The sequence below is a fragment of the Mytilus californianus genome, unplaced genomic scaffold (assembly GCF_021869535.1).
Source record: "Mytilus californianus isolate M0D057914Y unplaced genomic scaffold, xbMytCali1.0.p SCAF_14, whole genome shotgun sequence".
NCBI lineage: Eukaryota > Metazoa > Mollusca > Bivalvia > Mytilida > Mytilidae > Mytilus > Mytilus californianus.
The window spans coordinates 5,829,413-5,852,367 of record NW_026262626.1 but is presented as its reverse complement, the minus strand read 5'-3'; the positions used below and the strand labels follow the sequence as shown (position 1 = coordinate 5,852,367).

The following is a 22,955-nucleotide window of genomic DNA, read 5'->3' as shown; positions in this document are numbered from 1 at the left end:
CAGTTTGAAGGGTAATATTAGAAAACACGGTCCTCAAAGCTGACAGAGCTGGTTTGTTATATTCATACTCCTCTTCTGCGCTTTGATAAGTCTCAGAGCTATGTGTGAGCAATGATTGTGTTGCACGGACACTCTTTGTGTAATGTAAAGGTGTTCTATCGAAATCATCAGGTACCTTTACCTTAGCTTTATTACGAAGCAGAAGAGCTATTATTTCGATGTTATTGTTTATAACTGCTAGATGGAGAGCAGTAAGTCCGTTATTGTCAACTATGTTTACTTTTGGTGTCGGCTTTCTGCATATCAAATCTCCTAGGTCGTCTTGAGTTGAGACAAAACAGTGATCATCGTTTTGATGTAATGCTTCATGTAATAAAGCCTTCACAGCAGCTAAATTATTTAATATTACCGCGTAATGGAGAACTGTGCATCCGCTCTTTGTTTTAGAATCAATATTTTCTGATCGAATACTTGATCTCAACTTTTTTAAGTCATTTTGTCGGACTGCAATATGAAGTTCGGTCTGATTTAAATCAGATTCAAGCATCAAAATAGTCAATTCGTGTTTGTTTGCTGTAACCGAAATTGGAATTTTCATTGCAAACCATCCTCTCAGGTTAACAATTGCTCCTTTGTTCAACAGTAAATGTACCATGTCATATCGCCTTGACTTTACTGCTATATATAACGGTGTTTCCCAAAATTCCGAAAAGCAGTTAACATCTGCGCCAGAAGAAATTAAGTGTGTAACAATATCTATGCTACCACCCAAAACAGCTAGAGGAAAGAAGGACTTGAATGTTGGTTGCTGTATAATATCTCTTCCTAGAAACCATTTACGTTCTATAGTTGTAATCTTGCTCCATGCATATTGAAGAACTCATAACAGCCGAAGGCCACAATCCAGTACATAAGTGTACTTCTGGACCATGCAGCCTCTATAACTCGACTAATTGCATCGTTGTTATCTTGGAATTCTTTATTTGATGAACATATTTCTTCTAACTTTTTCCCTACAACTGACTGGTCCCTATAACTGGATAAAAACTCAACAGTCTTTTCAAAGATAGACTGATCTCTTTGTACTCTCTCGGAGCTAACCTTTGTCAATAAAGTATGTATTGATACAAGCATGCTCCGATTATTATCAATAGTGATTCCAAATATACGGACGAGGTTTCTATTTCTAAAAAGGTGGCTCATCAATAAACTGGAAAATCTCCCACTTTTTAATTCATTAAACAATCTATTAAATAATGGTCTAAGATGATCTTCAATCAACTTATCTTCCTGAATAATAACAATATTCTCATCCTCATTTTCAATCTCATTTTCATCTGAACGAACTCTGACACGATCTCTTATGAACAAGATATGACACTCTGAAAACATTACTTTGGGATTAAAAGTACAGAAATGACAACCAACAGTCTCTGCAAGAGCATCATGAATAAACCGTATATTGTAACTGTCCTTAGTGAAATAAGATCCTGTAGCAGAGAGAGCATTATCCTCAAGTTCTTTCTTCGACGTGTTTCTTTGAAGCCCACAAGTTTGCATTATTTTGTTTATTTTCTCATCACATTCATGCGAGTCAATGTCAAACATACTTCTGCTTAGTGTACCATTATATAACATACAAAGCACCAATGTGCAATATAGCTTCTTATTTTCAATACTAATCTTATTAAGTTCCTCATTCAAAAGTGATAAATGTTGCCTAAAGAATGCGATTCTTTTTCTGAATCTTTCCTCGTCATTTGAAACTAATTTGCAAAGAAGTGGAAAGGCATAATTTGAATCACACATTATCTCAATCTCTTCTGTTTTAAGTTCATTCTCTATGTTACTTCGATTTAGGTGTTTCAATAACATTTTCCGTTTTTCCTCTTTTGAAAGTGCAGTAGTCTCGTGTTCTAAATTAATGACTACCTGGTTTAAAATTGTCGATGCATTTTTGAATCTTTTGTGGCGTTCTACTTGTAATCTCAGTGTACACAATATTTTGTTTGAACCCAATTCTGTTTTCAAGTAGCATATCAGCTTTTCGTTTATTCTTTCCCATTTTTCCAGCAGTGTAAGACTTAAATCATATTTTCCAAGGACATCATCAATAAGGAAAACTTGTTTTTGTTTTGTTTTGTATTTGATTATATCCTCTGGGGACTCTACGGGAACAATTTCAAATCCTTCTGAATGAAGCTTTAATGCGATGTGTCGGATGGTTGCGGTCTTTCCTAATCCTGAATTTGATGTCACCAAAATACAATCAGAATCCTTTACTTTGCCATACACAAATTCTGATCCCTTTGTCTCGTAAAAACTGTCGTCTTCTATCCGCCATGCATCAACTAACGCTGCATTCGCTTCTGTAAAGATTCATATATATAATCAGTAAATAAAAGAAAGAAACAAAATGAAACTGACATGATTATTGAGCAAATCAACTCATGGTTCAGAGTAACGACAACAAAACCCTTTAAAGTTTTTTTCTTCAGATAAAATTAATCAACCTCTCTTTATGTTTTTCACTGCTTATCTAAACATTTACACTTGCCTTGACTTTAGGTGTCGTCTTAAATTAATAAATTATCTTTCACTTGTATAGTCAGAAACATCACTTCAACTAAATTTTCGTTATTGTTGATCTTATATCTTGCATTTATTTAGATCATAGAAGAATACATGTATATATATATATCAGTTGTTCGACCTGTTAGTCAAATGCGATTTGTTAAAATATACTTTTCACTTTTTTGGTCTTTTGGAAAATGTTGTTTGTGCTGTATTTAGACCCCTCTACCAAGAAATTTGTTTTACATGCACACGTATAAAAATTGCGGTTTTTATCCAACGCAATCATAGGTTTGAACGTTGTTTTTAATTTAGACATATTTATATTTTTTCGTTTGGGCTTGTATTATATTTTCCTTCGGGTTTATATGATCCGTTCATGCTATGTCGACTCTTCAAAATTCAAGAGTCTATCTTAAATTGAGGAAAATTATATGGCCTTCCAAATACCGTTTCGATCCCTAACATCACTGAAGAGACATTAATTGTCGAAATCCGGATATGGTGTACAAATTTTTGCACCTCATGTTTGCGGTATACCATCTTCTCCGCAAGTTTATTGTTTTGTTTGGTATTAAATTAATAATTAAGATCCATGTTACATCTCGTGATCAATTTATTTGGCAATCGTCAATGGCAGTCAGCAGGGTTTAAGAACATCAGTTGTTCGACCTGTTAGTCAAATGCGATTTGTTAAAATATACTTTTCACTTTTTTGGTCTTTTGGAAAATGTTGTTTGTGCTCTACCAAGAAATTTGTTTTACATGCACACGTATAAAAATTGCGGTTTTTATCCAACGCAATCATAGGTTTGAACGTTGTTTTCAATTTAGACATATTTATATGTATATTAATATATAAATAAAGAATCGACATCTATAAAAATCAGTTTGAAAAGGCTTGACTCATGAGATCGTTAAACATTTTAGTGAGCGCTCCACCCTTCCCTAACTTGCGACAGTGACGTAGAAAGAGGACAATAGAACAAGCTTTAAGGGAGCAACCATTTAACTTCAAGGGGGGAAGGGGTTATGAATTTTTGTCTAAGTCAGAATTTTTTGTTAGTTTTTTAGTTTTTCGACGCTCATAATCAAATTATTTTTTTTCAAAATTTAACACTATAAGGTATGGGGAAAATATTTTTTTTTTTTGTGACCAAATTATTTTTTTCATCAAATAGGGGATCAGAATATTGTTTTAAGAAAAAACCATAACCCCCCCTTTTTAAGATCATTTGCCCTATAAACATATATATATATATATGTGTGTGTGGGGGGTGAGTGTGTGGGTGTGGGGGTGGGTGGGGTGGGTGATTGGGTGGGTGGGTGTGGGTGTGTGGGTATGTGTGTGTGTGTGTGTGAAAGATCTCAGATAGCCAGACTTAAACAGATATTTACAAAAGGTGACGAATTAATCTTGTTCTATTCATATTCACTCAGGATTAAACAAACCTGCTATGTTTTTGGGAAGATGTCCTTCCCTGTAAAAGGAGAGATCACTTTCTATCTGTTCTTTTTCCTTATCGCAGTCAATGTATTCCTTTTTAAGATGCTTTAGTTCTGCGTCTGCAGTTGTTTTTGCTATTTCTCCATCAAGATCCAGGTTTAAGATATCACTGACCTCATGTGGTCTTTTGCCATTATTTAAAGATGTCAATGCCTAAAATGAGAAGAGTATATGTTAGTTAATAAATGATTAGCTTATCGGACATATAACGTTTAAAGATTTTTTTTATTTTGTTTGAAAGGACATGCATTAAAAAAATACTCAAAAGACACCAGTTTTGTAATTTTGTAAGCCAGATGCGCGTTTCATCTACCCTCGTGTGATAACGATTGTTCATAAATTGAAGGACAAGTTTGGGCATTTTTAAAATAAGGAGATGATATGGAGGTATAAAAGGACACGTTTCGGTGTTCTATACAAGTTAGACATGATTGGGCGTACAATGATTTGGGATTTTGGAGGATTGGACACGTTTGAGGGGAAGGACACGTTTCTTAGTGGTACATAAAAATGAGAATGGAAATGGGGAATGTGTCAAAGAGACAACAACCCGACCATAGAGCAGACAACAGCCGATGGCCACCAATGGGTCTTCAATGCAGCGAGAAACTCCCACACCCGGAGGTAAAATCTCAACCCTTAAAAGCATAGTGTGTAATAAGTGAAAAAGACAAATGTCAGCAATGATTAACTTAAATGTTGAAAAGTCGAATAATTTAGAGTTATCTCCCTTAACTATAACTAGGCTAAAAATAGTGTCATATCATCTCAAGTTTGGAGAGCAGATACCACGTTTGTTTAAATAACTAAACACAGCATTGAATGAATATTCTAATTTCAGGTGGAAGCTGGGGAGGAGGTAGGAATTATTTTCTTTTACAATTATTGACTGTCGCCAAATTTCTGTAGGTACTCCCCTTAGCAGCTATTTGAAAAAGACGCTGAATCTAATAACAGGTGCTGGAAGTTGCGCCACCATATCAATTACCAAAATTTCGAAAGTGTTCAATTAAGAATAATACCTATCTACAAAACCATTTCTTACATATCGCTAAAACTTTACAACCATGATATCCAACACTACCATATGAGTCATTCCATGCAAAAAGGTACAAAAACGAAAAATTTGTTTGTTCGGGGTTTTTTTTTTTTAGATTTTGCTGATTATTTACTTTTTTTATTCATTTTTCCATATATAGTTTAAGTGCCTTAACTTACCATTTGATTATGTTAACTCGGGTAGCAGTGGAGATAAGGCTCTCGCTTCCCTCAAAGCAGAAATCAATGCAAGTTAATAGGGACATAGATGTATATATTGGTTTATACATCTATGATAGGGACAACGGTTCGAATGCCGTCCAAGGACGGTTTATTTATATAATACTAGAATACACCCGCCACATCGCGGGTCCATGAATGAATTAAAGTACGTACGCCTTCTTTTCAGCCTGGATTTTTAGTTTTCGTATTGATATTTGCTAAAGTCATGCTGATAATGAGGTGCACAGTTTTCTCTGCTTTCAAAATCTTTCTGCTTGAATCCGTCCTGGTTTTCTTACTACAACCGGAAACTACTTGTAGATATTTTTCTTTTCATTGATTGAATTTATTAGTGTCAATCCCAGTATAATGACGAGAGGTGGAACGTACAGTTTAGGTAACAGGTAAGGTAACATGTAACATATACTATTATTATCGGTATCGAAAGCGACCCGGAACTTGTTAATTATTGTTAATACAAGTAATAGCTTTTCCAAAAAGCTTGCCGGTTTTTAGCTTATTATGTAGGAAACTGTTTAGTTTTGGTTTTTTTTTTTTGTATTTTCATCCATTCAGAATATTGGTCTGTATATAAATTCTAATTGGATGAAAAGGAATGGAATAGAGGTTAGACCAATATAGTATTTTAAAAGTTCGAATTATAATTTTGTGCTTTATCATTTTTAACTCCTGGAAAGGGCTTTCTTTTTAAATCATTTGCGTTTTTGCCTGTACTTATTTCAATAAACTTTTCTTATGAATCAATTTTCAGCAGACATGTCATTATTTATTCTCTGTTTGAAAAAGGTGTGATTAAGATCTTTCATCAATTGTACCGATAAACCAACTCACAAACGTTTTATATCCCAATGAATCTTTATTGTACCGGAAATTATTGTTCCTATATCGTACTTAAGCTGATTTCAGTAGCGTACTTTCTGTCTTTCTTTTTCTTCCCGGTTACTAGTCGGACTCTGCAATTGAGTGTTATTGACTCGGGTGCATCTCAAACAGACAGGCGGCCACTCCTTTGGCTAAAAGTAAAGGTCCAGGAAAAGTTAAACTGGATGGAATTTACATTAAAATCAGTAAGTGAGCATTCACAAATATGTACACGGGGTATTCTACTGTCTAGTTGAGATGTGACTGGACCAAGGAGATGTTGTTCACATTGGCCCTGAAGTCCTCTAATGATTCGGACTCCACTACAGATTCTATTAATTTGTTCCATTCTCTTGTTGTTCTAGGGAAGAAGGTATGATAATGTACGTCTCTCTTTACTCTAGCTTGTCTAAGATTGTGGTTGCCTCTGGTCCTACTGTCACCTGATGTGTAGTACTTGGATTGACCAATGACAGTCAACTGGTGTTGGGTCTTATAACACAGCACAAGACTCTGTTTCAATCGATTGTGTTGGAGAGATTCCCACTTAGTTGGTCCATTAATTTAGTTACACATCCTTGAGAGTTGTTCCTTTAGCAGCTATAGACAAAATTAAGCGAGCTGCTTGTATCTGTACTTGCTCGATATCTCGTGTAATGGTGATTTGGTGCGGGTCCCATACTGGAGAAGCATATTCTAGGGTAGGTCTTACTCGGGTGGAGTATATTGGGTTTCTTGTAAGTTGTTTTCTTAGCTTTGAATCAATCCGCTGAGTGAACCCCTTTGCAACTGATTTTTACATTGAGTTCTTACATAATAGAAAAGAAATGATATGGGGTATCCATCCAGGACACACAATCAGTACATGAACAGCAAAATCACAAAAGGCAAAGGAACTGCAATGATGTATGTTGCGGTTTAACACCACTGTCCCAGGTTAGGGTGGGTTGGGCATCCGCAAACATGGTTACCTCCAAGTTCGATGTGTGCCTGTATCAAAATCATGAGCCTGAATTTCATTGGTTGTCGTTTGTTGTTGTGAGTTACATCTGCTTTTCGTTTATAATTGTTTGTACATAAATAATGCCATGCCGTTAGTTATGTCGTTTGAACTTTTCTACATTTGTCATGTCGGATCCTTTTCTAGCTTGCAATGTGGTATGAGTATTTCTTATTGTTAAATGCCGTAGGGTGACGTATAAATCCTAACATCTATGTCAGTTTGTTTCTGGTGGATAGTTACCTCATTGGTAATCATACCATATCTTCTTTTTTTTCATGTTATAAATATCTGACTGGCTAATTTTCTGGACCGTTGCTTAACATATACTAAAACTATGGTTTTGAACATTTGCCAACAATATTCACATGCACCGATCAAAGTTCAACTATATACCATTTGTTGTCATCTGTACTATTATTTGTCTGTTTGTCTATTTATTTTTGGCCATGGCGTTGTCAGTTTGTTTTCGATCTATGAGTTTGACTGTCCCTCTGGTATCTTTCGTCAATCTTTTGTCAGAAAAGTCATTATATTACAAACATATACATGAAACTGTGATTATGGTTTTCATGAAAGTTTCGAGCTTGAAATAGTGTAAAGACATGTACCAATTGAAGAAACTCGAGTGTTGACCTTATTTAGCTTTAGTGTTAATTTGGTTATTTTTGATACCCTACATCTCCTTTTCTTTACACAAATATTTGTGGCAACGCCTTAAATATTTTTACATACATATAAAAATAAATGTGGTATGATTGCCAATGAGACAACTTTCCTCAAGAGACCAAATGACACAGAAATTAACAACTCTAGGTCACCGTACGGTCCTCAACAATGAGCAAAGCCCATACCGCATAGTCAGCTATAAAAGGCCCAAAAATGACAAATGTAAAACAATTCAAACGAGAAAACTAACAGCCTAATTTATGTACAAAATAATGAACGAAAAACAAATATGTTACACAGCAACAAACGACGACCACTGAATTACAGGCTCATGACTTGGGACAGGCACATACAGAATGTGGCGGGGTTAAACTCGTTTGAAGGCGCCAACCCACCACTAACCTGGGACAGTGGTGTAACAGTACAACATAAGAAAAAAACTATAAAAATCAGTTGAAAAAGGCTTAACTCATCAGATGGAAACAAATAGAAAAACACAGAGTGGACGTGGACGGGTACTTATACATCCACACAACAGAAAGACACTAAGTATAGATCTAAGAGTACTCGCAGTTACTGACAGCTAGTTCAAAGCCAATAACAACTAATGAAAAAAATCATGCATCTAAGATTAAAATATCAATTAGTACACATCCAACCTCCAATGGATTTAGTGTCAAGACGTCATAAACAGTCAGAGAAAAATATGACCTTGTGCAATGCCAAGATACAGGTATCGACAGATTGTAGAGCCATGAATGTGCATATGTATATACAAATAACATTTAGTTTGATCTTAATCTACTGATAACAAAATCAAAATTAATACCAATAAAACAATATTCAAAGATCTAATTACAGTGTTGAATTGGTAACCTTTTAGAATAAGTTTATGTAAAGGATCGATAAGTTTACCCGGATCGTTTCCATATTTCCGGGCTCGGTAAACAACATCTCCGTAAAAATGAGGATGTGCTATCCCGTTTGAAATAAGTGTATAATTGCTTTCAAAACGGACCTTTACAGACGGACACGCTTATGTGTATTAAATACCCCTTCCCGAAAAAGTTACCTGTATTAAAAGTATGAAGTCTTATTATCTTCCCCTTTGGAAGTTGGCCTTAGATAAATGAACATTAAATTAACATAATCGAAAATAAGTCATTTATAGAAGATACCTGTGTTCACATTTTTTTTACACTTTTGAATAATATCAGCTAATAGATACTTATCTTTAATTTTTGTTCTAATTCACAATGACGCATATCTGAACAAAATGATAGAATGTGGTTCGCTTGCTACAACATACCTTTTCAACGCGAGTCCATTTGTCTGTAAATTCATTTTTATCCATAGACGTTACTGCTGTATGGGCCAACTTATTTCTGTACCACTTCATTGTAGCTAGGTGAGCTCCGGGTAACATATCACTCGGATGCGGAAGTTGATCCCAACCATTTGAGGGTGTTAATACGCCTCCTATATTACGCAGCAGAAATATCATCAGTGTGAGATCAAAGTCCTTAGAAGAGGTAGCTAAAACAAAAGGAAAAAAATATGAAAAGAGGTGGGGTTAATTTCCCTTATATTCATTTCACACTACTGTTATTTTCACAAATCTTTACCAAACTTCGGACTTTATTTTGTTGTTTAATAATTTCGGATGTTGAACCAGTGAGTAGATTAAACCAGGAGAATTTTGTCTTTCTCCTTTTTGAATATTTATTTTGATGTTGTCATTCATATATCGATTACAAGAAAGGAGTATGGTTGTCTTTTAATATTCGCTATCTTAAATTGTAAAATAGCAGACAACAATAGGTCTAGATTTTTATAATCAAGTCTGCAAAATTTGATGCAGAAATGCAATTAAGTAATGTGAATTTTTAATCAAGTCAGCAAAAGTTGATGCAATTAAGTAATGTGAATTTTCAATTTAATGAACAAATTTTTGTTATTTTAACTTCTAATATTTTTACAAATGTAGATAATTTTTGCTTGATTGCAATTTATTTAATTTAGGGTATTAAGTGGAGGTAACTCAGATATTATTACAATGTCTAAAGGAATCTACAAATTTTTTCCCTATTTTATGTTATAGCATTTTGAAAACATTTTATAAGAGCTAACTTCTCGTATTTTATCTGTAATGCTCCGAACCTATAATTTTATTTTATTTTTTTTTTTTTGTGTGTCATTTTTACAGCGGATGACCGTGTGGGCATTCCGGTGTTATGTTGCCACAGACATTTCTACCTAGCCTGGGATCCTGGCCAACTGCTTGACAGTAGACGAAGTATTAGATTGGGTTAGGATGCCATGCTTATTTCTACCCACGTGACTTGCGTTTTTGACTGATAACCGAACGTATTTCGTATAATTACGCGGATATTATCGAGTGCAAAATAGAATTCTTTATCGCTTGTTATATATTAATTTCATCAATAAATATTCATGAAAATAATTTTTAAGAACAAAGATAAATGATGTAAAATGTTTTGTCGTGAGAAATACATGTATATATATCAATAACAAATCAAGAATACAGAAAATTTGTGTTAACGCATGCGGAAGAATATCTCAAGAACGTTTTGCAACAAACGCGGGAAAATATGAATGCCTACTCAAATCCAATCTATTTGAAAAACCTGGGAACAGTATATCTAATATATATGTTCCTGGAAAAACAAATTATTACAGAAGAGTGTCCACCATGCACTTGCACTGCATTATCATTAGAATAGTAGAATAGAATGATATGCAAATGGGTGAAAATTATATGTAACTGTTATACAAATATCAATATAATATATAACAACAAACCAGAGTATACTGATAACAAATGATTATATCACTACAATATAATAGTTATTACGGTGAGGTTGAATTCCCTGTCATTTATTCATCATCCACACAGGAACTTGTCTCAGAAAAAAATATATCTATGTACCTTAACCTAACTTTCAGGTATAGAGATGTGATTTTTTTTCTGAGACAAATGTTTGTGACCATCCACCAGAACTTGCTGTCATCCGATGTTCAGTGCTTCAGTACTTTGATGTAACATAACACAGTCTTAACAATGTACCACATTTTGGCAAAATATGAAAAAAATCTATTATTTTTTTTTTTATTCTTACATACCAGGGGATCTTAGGGTTTACAGATCATTAACCTTGCGTTATTAAGCAATCATATGAAACAATGATTCGGAAGATACCAAAATTACAAACGAACATTCAAAACTCACCTGTCTAAGGAAAACTGACAACGCCATTGCAAAAAATAAAAAAAAAATAACGAAAAGATCACAAAACACTAATTAGATAACTAAGGACTGAGTAACACGAACCCAACCAGGAACCGATGTGAACTTATGTGCTCTGGAAGGGTAAGTAGTTCCTGATCCACATGTGACACCCGTCATCATGACCATGCAAACTGTGGTTATTAAAATTAAAAAAGAAACATCTTGTCAATTAAAATTAAAAAAGAAATCTAATTTCGATTAGAACTTTTCACAGTATTTTTTGACTCGCACACAAGTTGGAAATTTGAAGCACGAAAACTTTAGATCGATAGACTGAAAAACCACAGGTCAAACTGAATCTCTGCATAAATAAAGCTGTAACGTTTCTACACTGAAAAGGACAGTTCGATTTAACTCATGGGTCGGTTGGCGTAAACAAAACAGGCTGATTCGAATTAAGACGATGGTTATTTGGCATGACATTGACATCGGCTCAACACAGAAATATAAACCAATTGTTTATTTTGGTACAAAAACAAAAGTGTAATATGTCACATTCGTATGTTTAGTCACAGGTTTACGCCACAATCTAAGCGTTATCTAAAAACAGAATGTGAATGTAAAAGAAAAACTATTCATTCTATTATCATAATATTTTTACCTTTTGTTCCCACAGGCATCGAAGGAAGGTAATTTGGCCATATCGTTCCTGGAACAGCCATAAGTAGCTCTAACTGGGCCTGATTGATTCTTTTTTGATTTTTCAATTTGATGATGACATGCATACTACTGTTAATATTTTGAGCTAATTGTGTTGGCGGAAATACTCCGTCAAAGAATCTCCTTGCAATATCAGGTGATACTTTAAAGTTGAGCAAGAAAAATTTGGTGAAGTTTCTTTCTTCTTCTGTAAGTTTTGAAATCGAAGTCATGATTACAAAATTAGAGCCTCTGAGGAACAACTTTGATCCACTGTATTCAGTCAAGAACTCTGTTTTTCATCTTTGCCAAAATCAGTCACCTGTTTTCCTTTATATAACAGTATGTAAGTACTCTAGTATCTGTGTAAATAAACGTTGATTACAGCTTACATTTTGACCTTAGATATATATGCTTAAATAATGCATTCATTTATACTCTCTTCCACTTCCATTAATTTCTAATTATTAATGTAGTTAGATAATAATCATAATAATTATAACTATTCTTTCAAAACAGAGATAAAACTACACATCAGATTAGACTTTTAGAAATGTTTATTCCGTAAAATTAAACAAATTATATGTTGAGTTATTTTATAACAGCTTAAACAAATATCTCCCGCGATAAAAAAAAAAAAAAAAGAAATAAAGTTCCTGAACACAAAATTCTTAAAGGATGACCTTGACAGATTATGGCTGCGTTAAAGGAAGCTACTTAATGCTGAGGTTGAAATAATCTCTTCTTAAGTTTTACTTAGTTCCGTCCTCCCTTGTTCACGACCAATAAACGGATTTTGACTCGCCATAAGCAGCACGACGGCCCCACTTGAAGCAAGAACTGCTAACCATCAGAAGCACTTGGATACATCCCCAGTTTTTAGTGCATGGGGTGCAACACACTCAATCTTTAGTTTTCTGTGAATAATTTTTACGAATTGTTGTTTGTCTGGCTTTAATGCCATGTGCTGTCTGTTTTTATGGAGCTACCATTTGATTGGGGGGGGGGGGGGGGGGGCTAGGATGAAATTTGAAAGTTTTGAGTAAAAAAAAAGGCAGGATGAGACACTTGCAAAAAAAAAGTCAGAATGACAATTTAGGTAAAAAAAAGTCAGGATAAACTTTTAAAAAAAAGGCAGGACCGAATAGAGTGGAAAATAAAAAGACAGGACAGAGATTACAACTTAAAAAAAATGCAGGACAAAATTTTTCATCCTAGCCCCCCCTTAAAAATCAAATGGTAGCTCCCTTATTGGACTTATATTTTGTTACTGTGCGCTGGGTTTATAATTTTTAAACATCATCGAAGAGAACTTAGGAAATCGGCTTCAGGGAACGCCGTTAACACTAAGTCGAGTGAAAGTCATTTCTCGTTTACTTTAATCATAAAAAGCAGAGCTCTAGTGTAAATACCGTAAAGCATTTAATGGCAGTGTAACAGATTTACCTTTTAAGAGTTTTAGCTTAACAGAGATATCTTTTAAGCGTTTCAGTGTCAAAAAGGAGGCGGAAGATACCAGAGGGACATTTAAAATGCTTAAGTCGAAGAGAAAGCGACACCACCATAGCAAAAAACGAAAAACAACGAACAAACAAACCATGATCTTTTGTAGTAGCGAAACTTACAGAGGTATCTTTATAAGGTAACAAGTGTGGACACAGATGAATGTGGATAGTATGTTTGGATGTTTGACAGTGTTTTATATGACAAAAGGAGTTCTATGTTTTTCCTATATGGTGTTATTAACTGTGTTGCACGATGACAACCAACCTGAGCATGAGGAGTGTTGTTTATTTAATATTTAGATTTTAAGTTCAAGAGGGCATGGAAGAGACACTAATTGCATTAATGACCAAATGATTATGATAGAATATTTTCCACATCTTTGATTTTGGATAAATTTTGTAGCTAGGAGAGCAACACATAATAGGTTCATTTTTTCATGTGATTTTTTTTTAAATGGGAGATGATATCTGAGAACATGATATCAGGAGGCTGTAATTCAGTGGTTGTCGTTTGTCTATGTGTTACATAATATTTGTTTTTCGTTTATTTTGTGTACATAAATAACATAAATGACTATGCGTTATGGGCTTTGCTCATTGTTGAAGGCTGTACGGTGACCCGTAGTTGTTAATTTCTGTGTCATTTTAGTCTGTTGTGGAGAATTGTCTCATTGGCAATCATACCACATCTTTTTTATATGTATTTGCTCACTATTTGTATGGTTCTATTTATATTACTTTGTGGTGGATTGTCAGTATCATTAGTAAAATATTTTGTTAAAATGTCGAAATTGTTTCTCAGATTAGAAGACATTTATTGGTTTTTAGTAATGAAAATGCCTGACATGATGCTTGGGGCTAGATGAACTAGAAAGTAAACTTCTGTGTTGTTTTTTTATCAATTCTTTGATAACATCTCCTCCAAAGCTGGCCGAAGCAAAAAAAAGTTTTGAAAACGATATCAACAAAAAAACCTTTGTGAGCATGCTTCAAAGACTCATAACTGATCCAAAAGTAATCTGATAGAATTTCAAGCATGTCAAGTGGGTATTATGAAAATCTACATAATATGTCTAAATATCAAAAAAGTTATAGTATTCAATATGAAAAAGGTATTGCAAAATTATTCTCTTTTCAATTTTTTTTTGTTATATGGATACAAATACAAGTGATACCAATACAGTATTTGTTGTGGTATGAAAGTGTAGTAATTAACATTTACTGTAACAATGTTAATTCACACAAATTAAGAAATAAACAAATGAATGAAAAATGTTGAACATGTACAATGAAATTTAGTTTTAGAAATCAATTAGGCCAGATCGGCCTTATAATTTTTTTTTTTTTTTTTTAACATACTGAATGACCATTTACACTCAGGACCGAGTCATCAGTAGGCAGTACAGATGTATTAAAACAACCTAGCATCATATTGCTAGTAGCGAGTGTAGCATTGGTGGGTAAATTTGTTCTTTTTTTAAAATTTGGTTAAAGGACAAAAAATGTTTGGTTCAAATCATAATAAAATGCTTTTATCTCCTTATTACTTACATTGTACATAGAATGGATACTACCCTGACTTGAAATCCTTGTACATGAGAGTTGTCTGTCGAATCTTTATTTCACAAAGAATGAATTGCATAACAATGAACTGAGCTCAAAGCAAAGCACTTTAATAATACACTTAGACAAAGAGCTCAATCCAGTGATATACTTTGTACTACAGGTCCTTCATGAACATCCTATCCACCAAAACCATATCTCACAAACATGCCATACTACATGTACATGGTTCGATCAGAAGTCCTGAAAAAGATATGAATTTTATTATCATATTTTAATTATACATACACAGGTTAAAAGTTATATACTCCAATGGCAGTCTTTCCTGCTAAAATGTCATGTGAAGAATGTGATATACCATTTTTGGGTCTATATGGGTACTGTCCTTTATATTCATTAGGTCATTTTGACACAACAAAATATATAGAAAATGTTAACTTTGATCTGGAAATTGAGTTCTTTTTCGCAAAATAAACCCACTAAAACTAAACTTTGAATGCAAAAGACCCCTAAATGGCTAACAGATATTGCTATAAAGAATAGTCCATGATAATTATTGTTATTAAAGAGTTCATGAAATGTACACTGATTCTGTCAGTTGAATGGACTAGAATGAGATAAGTTATATAAACATAAAGGTTTTTTCAACAGTTGTGGTGTAAATTAAATCAGTTTTATTTTATGGTTGACATATTTAAGTATATATGTAGACCATTGGCTTTTCAACACATTGATATTTTACAATATCGATTATCTATTTATTGTTATATTGTTGGTATTTTTCACCTTCCTAAAACAGTTTTAACGCAACATGAACGCAAGCTTAATAGATCTTGATAGTGTGTCCTCACATATTTTGACGTTGCTGAAAAATTTTGGTTGACATATGTATCCTCTTCTCATCGTTTTTCGTGCTATTAAGAATGCATACTGTCATCACAATTTCCATTGAAAAGGCATGCATAGTACAAATTCATATGACGAACGAAAACATATGATCTGACCATATACATGTACATGTATGTATAGGTTATCAGCTTTTCTTCACATATTAGCCAGTAAGCCGCAATGAACCTATTATGGCGAGAGAGCGCAGCTAATGAGCTAAAATGAATCAAATTGTGTCCTCAGTGGGGGATATTTCAAGGGATCTATATGAAGAAAACCTGATCATCTGTTTATCGTTCTATTACTGGCTTTTCACCTCCCTAACTTGGCCTAAGACAGTTTTTACAGACGAAAGCAAGCTTGATAACTACTCCTCACACACATGTATAGATTATCAGCTTTTCTACACGAGTCATGAATATCGTAAAATGTTAGCCAGTGAGCAGGCCCGCAATGAACCTTTTTAGCGAGTGAGCCCAGCTGATGAGCTAAAATGAATCAAATTGTGTACTCAGTCACAGTTGGTGATATTTAATGGTATCTACACAAAGAAAACCTGCTTATATAAATCTTAGTGGCGGATCCACAACTTTTCATAAAAGGGGAGTGGCCGCTGACTGACCTAAGGGTTGCCCACTCCCGTCATGCTTCCCCAGTGGCGGATCCGGGGGGACGGTTCCGAGGGTTGGAACCCCCCCCCCTTTTTTTTTGGACGATCAATGCATTTGAATGGGGACACATAGTTGGAAACCCCCCTTTTATAAAATGGCTGGATCCGCCCCTGCTTCCCTATAAAATCAACCAAATTTTCCACCCCCTCTGGATCCGTCTATGTAACTGTTTATCGTTCTGCGTAATACTGGCTTTTTCACCTCCCTTACTTAGCCCTAGACAGTTGCTTATCTGTTTATCGTTCTGTCACTGGCTTTTTTTAGACTAGAGACTTCATGTGTACAAACCTGACGTCAAACTCGTGTACTATAAAAGAAGAGACAAATAATTTCACATTAAATCCTGTAACATTACATCTAAAGATAATTACAATCCAAAGTAAATTATATTACGATGTCAATGGACTAAATTCCCGCGCAAATGTCATCACTGGGATAGACCAAAACGAATTTTAGGTTTATGTATCATTCACATTCCGATCAATTTACTCAGTTAAATTTTTATATTGGTTTTGAATTTAGTTAATCTATCAGAAAAAAGGATTTATTTCTCGCAGATAGCCCTCAATACTATACACCAACTCGACACTAAAGCTATAAAACCCTAAAACATAATAGTATATGGAATCGTCCAAACGGATTACCTAATATTGATATAGGTGAAATATGTAGATTCAGAATTGTGTACACAGAAATTAAATCAGAAATAAAGCCCTATGTAAAGTGAAAACAATAACACAACTGTATAAAATCATTGTTTATTAAATTTGCTTGCATAAGAACCATGAAGTTAAAATTTATAACGATTACGTTTATCCTGTCAACCCCTTTTCTTCATTGCATCAAGGCTTCCGTTGCTTTACATCGAGCAGCAATTCAACCAATCGGGGAATGTTAAGTTGGGACATACCTCTATTTTTGGAAGCGTGATCTTTACATCGAGGCTTGCGTTGCTTTACACCGAGGCCACAGTAGTTCGACCAATCGGGGAATGTTTATTTGGGGCATGTGACCTATTGAACTGCAGGTTTTATAATATTTTAATCGAAATTGTAGAAAAATGAAATGTTGTTAGTACATACAAAACAGAAAATGATGAATACTTTAAGTAAAAGATAATTTGGATCCGGGTTCTGTGTATTCACATCATTTGTACAACTCTCCTTACTGATGCCATTTTTTGGAATTTCTGTGACCTAAATGGTTCGCGAAAATTAATATTTTATTATATATATAGTAACAAGTACATACATGGGTGATATCACTGAATTTATATAAATTACCATGCAACTAAAGCATACGAAACTTTAATGAATATCGAAGAACTGATAAATATAACTTTAATACTTTCTGGGATATAGTAAATTACATATCCGGAAAATAGAAGTACAAATGTATAGAATAAACGTATTATCTTAAGAAAGTTCAGTAATTTTGACTTTAAAAGGGCATTAGCTACGAGATATAAAAAAAAATAAAATATGATTTTTCATTGTTCAATTTTTAGTGAAAGTGAAATATTGAAATAATAATTCACTTTTAGCAGCCAGTTTGGTTCCATTTTGTCAAAATAAGCAAAAAAACATCGCTGATGAATTATTCACTTCCAAGTGAATAATTCGACCTCATTGAATCCGTATTCATGTGACCTTCAATTTAACCCATTAGCTAGAGTTAGGTTACGCATGAATTAGGCGTGTTCAGTTATAAAAAGGAAAAGAATGTCAACATTGAAAGTGAAACAAGAGTAAACCATTTGATTGACTGATGCGATCCACAAACACTCTTTCTTAAACAGGTAAATACGATGATTTACATATATTTGTAACCTATAATATGAAATCAAACAGACCTAGAAAAATCCAATTGCACGATTTCGCTATCTATGTATATCTATATTTATGTTTACATCGGGTTATATCGGCAGTCTTCGGAGGTCACCTCGATGGTTAATTAGATGGCGTCTAGACTAAAATACACAAGAAATTCTGATACATATTATCGAGCCCATGCATTGTAAATTGTTTATTTTAAACGTTTTATAAATTGGATATACGTTTGAGTATGTTATGAATCAATTATGAAAATTTGAGTCAAATCGGTGAACATGAATTTGACAGCTAATGCCCCTTTAAATTATTATTTTTTTAAATCCTGTACTACTTTTTGTTATCATATATTATTACAATTTCCATTAAATTGAATTAAAATTTAAAGGGGTCACCAAATTAGTTATCGTTAAATGATAAAGTAAATTATTAAATAAACTAGATCTTTTCGATGTACACTTGTAGTTTGTGTACGTCAACGGAAAACTAATAGTTCGATAAACTTTATAACAAAGACGGAAGTACAAAGACGGAAGTGTACTTCTATAGTATTTTACAATTTTATAGGAGGATTCATCGAATTCACCAACAAGGAAAGTACTGTAGATCATGCAGATGTTTATCACTTTTCTCATGTTAAGTAGGTGAACATATAGAGATTGAAACGCAGAATGTCACGACCGATGCAGGAAATAAGTCAATGAGACAGCAATCCAACACACAACATCTAGAGGTCAGTAAGTAGCCTTCAGAAATAGACAGGAGTCTTTCAATATGTCGATCTCTAAACTGTCTCAAAAAATTCCGAATAAATTGAACAGAATATTATTAATATCACGATACCAAATGGGCAATATAAGAAATAGGAAATGCGGTGTATAAGTCTAAATTGAAAACATATATATATATATATATATATACATAATTACTCTAAATATCAGCACAACAATGTTAAATCTGCAAATTTGCGGAAGCAAATTTTTGTTCTTCCCTCGCCGGGATTTGAACTCATGCTCTCGAGATATCGAGACAACATCGCCTGCACTCGGTCCAGCGCTCTAGACCACTCGGCCACCTAGACTGAACTTTAAAATTGAGCTTTCGGTGGCCTAGTATTTCCTTTCCTCGTCAGTAGAATCTAGAGTTGTAACACAGTACATGATATATTAGGCATGAAGATGGAATTGATTACAGATTAGCTAAATTATCGTAAGATGCAGTCACAGAAATAAGTATTTAATAAGTACGTCTAAACAAGTGAGAACTCTACGACAGATCCATCCATTCACCAGTAAAGGTGATACACGACGGAAAACACATATTATATTCACAATTACTCTAAATATTAGCACAACAATGTTAAATCTGCAAATTTGCGGAAGCAAATTTTTGGGATTCGAACTCATGCTATTGAGATATCGAGACAACACCGCCTGCACTCTGTCCAGCGCTCTAGGCCACTCGGCCACCTAGACTAAACTTAAAAATTCAGATTTCGGGGGCCTAGTGTTACCTTTTATTCGTCAGTAGAATCTAGAGTTGTAACACAGTACATGATATATTAGGCATGAAGATGGAATTGATTGCCGATTAGCTAAATTATCTATCGTAGAGGATCGTAAGATGCTGTCACAGAAATAATTATTTGATAAGTACGTCTAAACAAGTGACAACTCTACGACAGATCCATATATATATATATTATTCTCGTAAGCGGCAAAAGTGCAATGGTATTGAGACATGTAAAATAGATTACATAATATAAAATACACTCTGATTTAAATACAGATCCTGAGTTCACGCTTTGTTTTCGTGTCACAGGGTCTGCATTTCAATCAGGTGAAATGATATAAACATGATAAAGTGGTTACCTAGGAAATTTTAGACATTTATTAAATATTCTTGTATAAGTTTGCACAACTTGTTCAGTTCGGGCGGATTGTAGCTCTTCATATGATCTTGAAATTTTAGAATATATAGTCTGTTAACAATGTTTACGAAACAGTGCTTTAAAACCTGTTTTCTACTTTCGTCCATAGAATATGATCACTCTTGTAAACTCGGCCGATTCCGTTCCTCCAGAAGGAGAGTAGCGAATTCACCCGAGGATTGCCGATGGAGAATTTGCGAAAAAGCAACGGGATAAGTTTTTACATAAAAAACCAAATGTGGTTTTCTCTCTGAGTATTGTGCCATCTCTACCGATTTCGACACGATTTATAGTGTTCAAAAGTTGTATATCTACAAAAAGTAGCAATTTTATGTTTTTGTCATCTAAAATACTTAAAGCAGTTTTCAGAATTAGTTTGATTTTAAATAATCTTTAATAGTCGCATACCACGTCTGTCTAAACTGAATTTGACAGAATTATAAAACCAGTCACTACTCATGGATTTTTTAGAGTTCCAAATATCTATTAGTCCACAATAATCAAGAACTGATTTAACATTATTTCAACTAGCTATGTTTTCATTGTTATTATAAGTAACTAGATTGTATAAAATAACAGTAAATTTCTTTTCTTTTCCGGTAACAAGTTTTGCCCAGTATCTAATAGTTCGAAGTTTGATAAAATTATCCAGCGGGATATATGTATCGATCAATATAAAAAATAAGAAGATGTGGTGTGATTGCCAATGAGACAGCTTTCCTCCGGTGACCAAAGAACGTGGATGAAAGCAACTATCGATAACCATAAGAACCATAAAAAAAAGTTAAAACCAAACACTTTTTCATTAGATAGACCAAATAAGGGAGGAGATATTCGGATCTCCTTGATTAGACGGAAACGCGATACCTTTAAATTAATTCTGAAATATTTTACCATGCGAAGCAATGTCTGGCGATATATTATAAAATGTCGTATCATTGAAGTATATGGTCATACAAAGGAAAACAAATCGGTGTTTAATACAGATTAATGAAGAAAAGGGAATGCGTTTTAATAATAAATGTATTAGTATTGACTTTAAACACCCATCTAACAATATGTACCCAAAAGCGAAAGTATGGCAATATGATTCGGCGATCGGTGCTCGCAGGGTCGGATCCAGCGATTTTTAAAAGGGGGGTTCCAACCCAGGATAAGGGGGGGGGGGGGTCAAACCATATGTCCCCATTCAAAAGCATTGATCGTCACAAAAAAGGGGGGTTCCAACCCCCCCGGAACCCCCATCCCCCCTCCCCCGAATCTGCCACTGGCTCGAGTACCAGTACTGTAATTTTATTCAATTCCGATCCTGATCATTCATATATGATTTATTCTCCTCTCCGAAACATGTTCTCACTTGTATAAATCATTAAAGACAATAGAACCTTAGCCATAGAAAAGTACTCTTAGATTTTCTCACATTCAAGCACATCATTTTCCTCCAGATTTGTAATCAATTTTCCTATATCATTAATTTATGTACAAATTCAAGCACTTTGTACATAAAACAATTACATGAAATAAAGAGAGGGGAAATTGAATCTACCAGATGATCGATTGTGCACAAAAGAATAAGTGAAAATTTACCAATTAGGAAAATAAGTGTAGAGGGGCAGATAAGAACAAGCATACATAGTTAAGGGAAATTTATGAAATGCTAATAAAAAATCCTCAACATAAAAAAATAAAATAAAAGGGGGTGCCAATGTCCCAACGCCTGTCTCCGCAGAGGACTCTTTAATTTGCAGACGACTTTTTGATTTTTGACAGTATCATATATGAATATAAATATTTGAAATTCATCTTCATTGAAATAAACAACTCATTTACCAATTAATTTGAATGAGCAATGCTAGTCAAACTTCGTAGAAGGCTTTTTATAATTCCCATATGATCCGCTGGTGGCTTTTGAAAGAACTTGTTGGTAATCTTTATCGAAGAACTTATTGGTAATTTTTACCGAAAAGAAAAATAACAAATTATTAGATCGGAGTGTTCATTGTTTAAGCCTGCATTTTTTTATAGTAAAATGGCACACCATAAAGATGCTCGATTTTATTTATAAAATACTATTATTATAACTATTGTTGTTAATGCTGTTACATGCAATAATATAAGTGATGTTTTTTGTTAATATCTGTAGTTCCCGAAGAAACGGCTATTTAATAAAATTTGATATAAACATGCATGTGTATTATGCAGGTTCCAGCCCCGGCCGGGGAGGAAGTAAAGAATCAAATCTACTCTAACACTGTTAGGTTGATTTTCTAGGCACTTTATAATATAAATGTATATATATATATTACCTTAAGCAGCTGAATTCGTGGTCTACACAATTTGCCAGAAGCCAAAATTAGCAAAATTAGTTGTTTTTTCTTACCATGTGCATAATGTTTTATTATGTCAACAGCTTCAGATATCAGGAAACAAAAAACAAATATCGGAAGTAACTGCATTCTTGTATAATGTGTTGTATTTGTTTACGTCATTATCCATTAGAGATTCAATTAACGAATGAGAGCTGTCATTTTACGGCTAAGAAAGCCGATCGAAGCCGCTCAAGGTCAACTTTGCCTGAAGATTTACAACTTTAGTTTTTGCCCAAACATAATTCAATTTAAACTGGAAACTAACAAATATAAAATTTATCATTTGTGTTACGCAAATACCGAAGCACTGTGGGATAATAACATGGGCTCCACAGTTCCTAAGGATCCCGGACCCCACG

At 34.0% G+C, this 22,955-nt stretch overlaps 1 protein-coding gene across 1 annotated transcript; it reads right to left on the bottom strand.

The window, feature by feature from the left end:
- Positions 1–825: 825 nt before the first annotated feature.
- Positions 826–22,649, bottom strand: LOC127724079 (uncharacterized). Its single transcript, XM_052230927.1, has 5 exons — positions 22,608–22,649; positions 11,804–12,203; positions 9,202–9,428; positions 4,027–4,234; positions 826–2,369 (listed from the first exon to the last, which is right to left on the bottom strand). Exons 2-5 carry the CDS (start codon positions 12,072–12,074, stop codon positions 844–846), a joined length of 2,232 nt encoding a protein of 743 aa, XP_052086887.1. The 5' UTR covers positions 12,075–12,203; positions 22,608–22,649; the 3' UTR covers positions 826–843.
- Positions 22,650–22,955: the final 306 nt, after the last annotated feature.

Bases quoted from the DNA above. Each gene is read 5' to 3' on its own strand.
- LOC127724079 (XM_052230927.1), bottom strand. From the start codon at position 12,074: ATGACTTCGATTTCAAAACTTACAGAAGAAGAAAGAAACTTCACCAAA. The intron at 9,429-11,803 runs GTAAAAATATTA...CTTTTGTTTTAG, and splicing joins GATGCCTGTGGGAACAAAAG to CTACCTCTTCTAAGGACTTT. The intron at 4,235-9,201 runs GTATGTTGTAGC...TTCTCATTTTAG, and splicing joins AATGGACTCGCGTTGAAAAG to GCATTGACATCTTTAAATAA.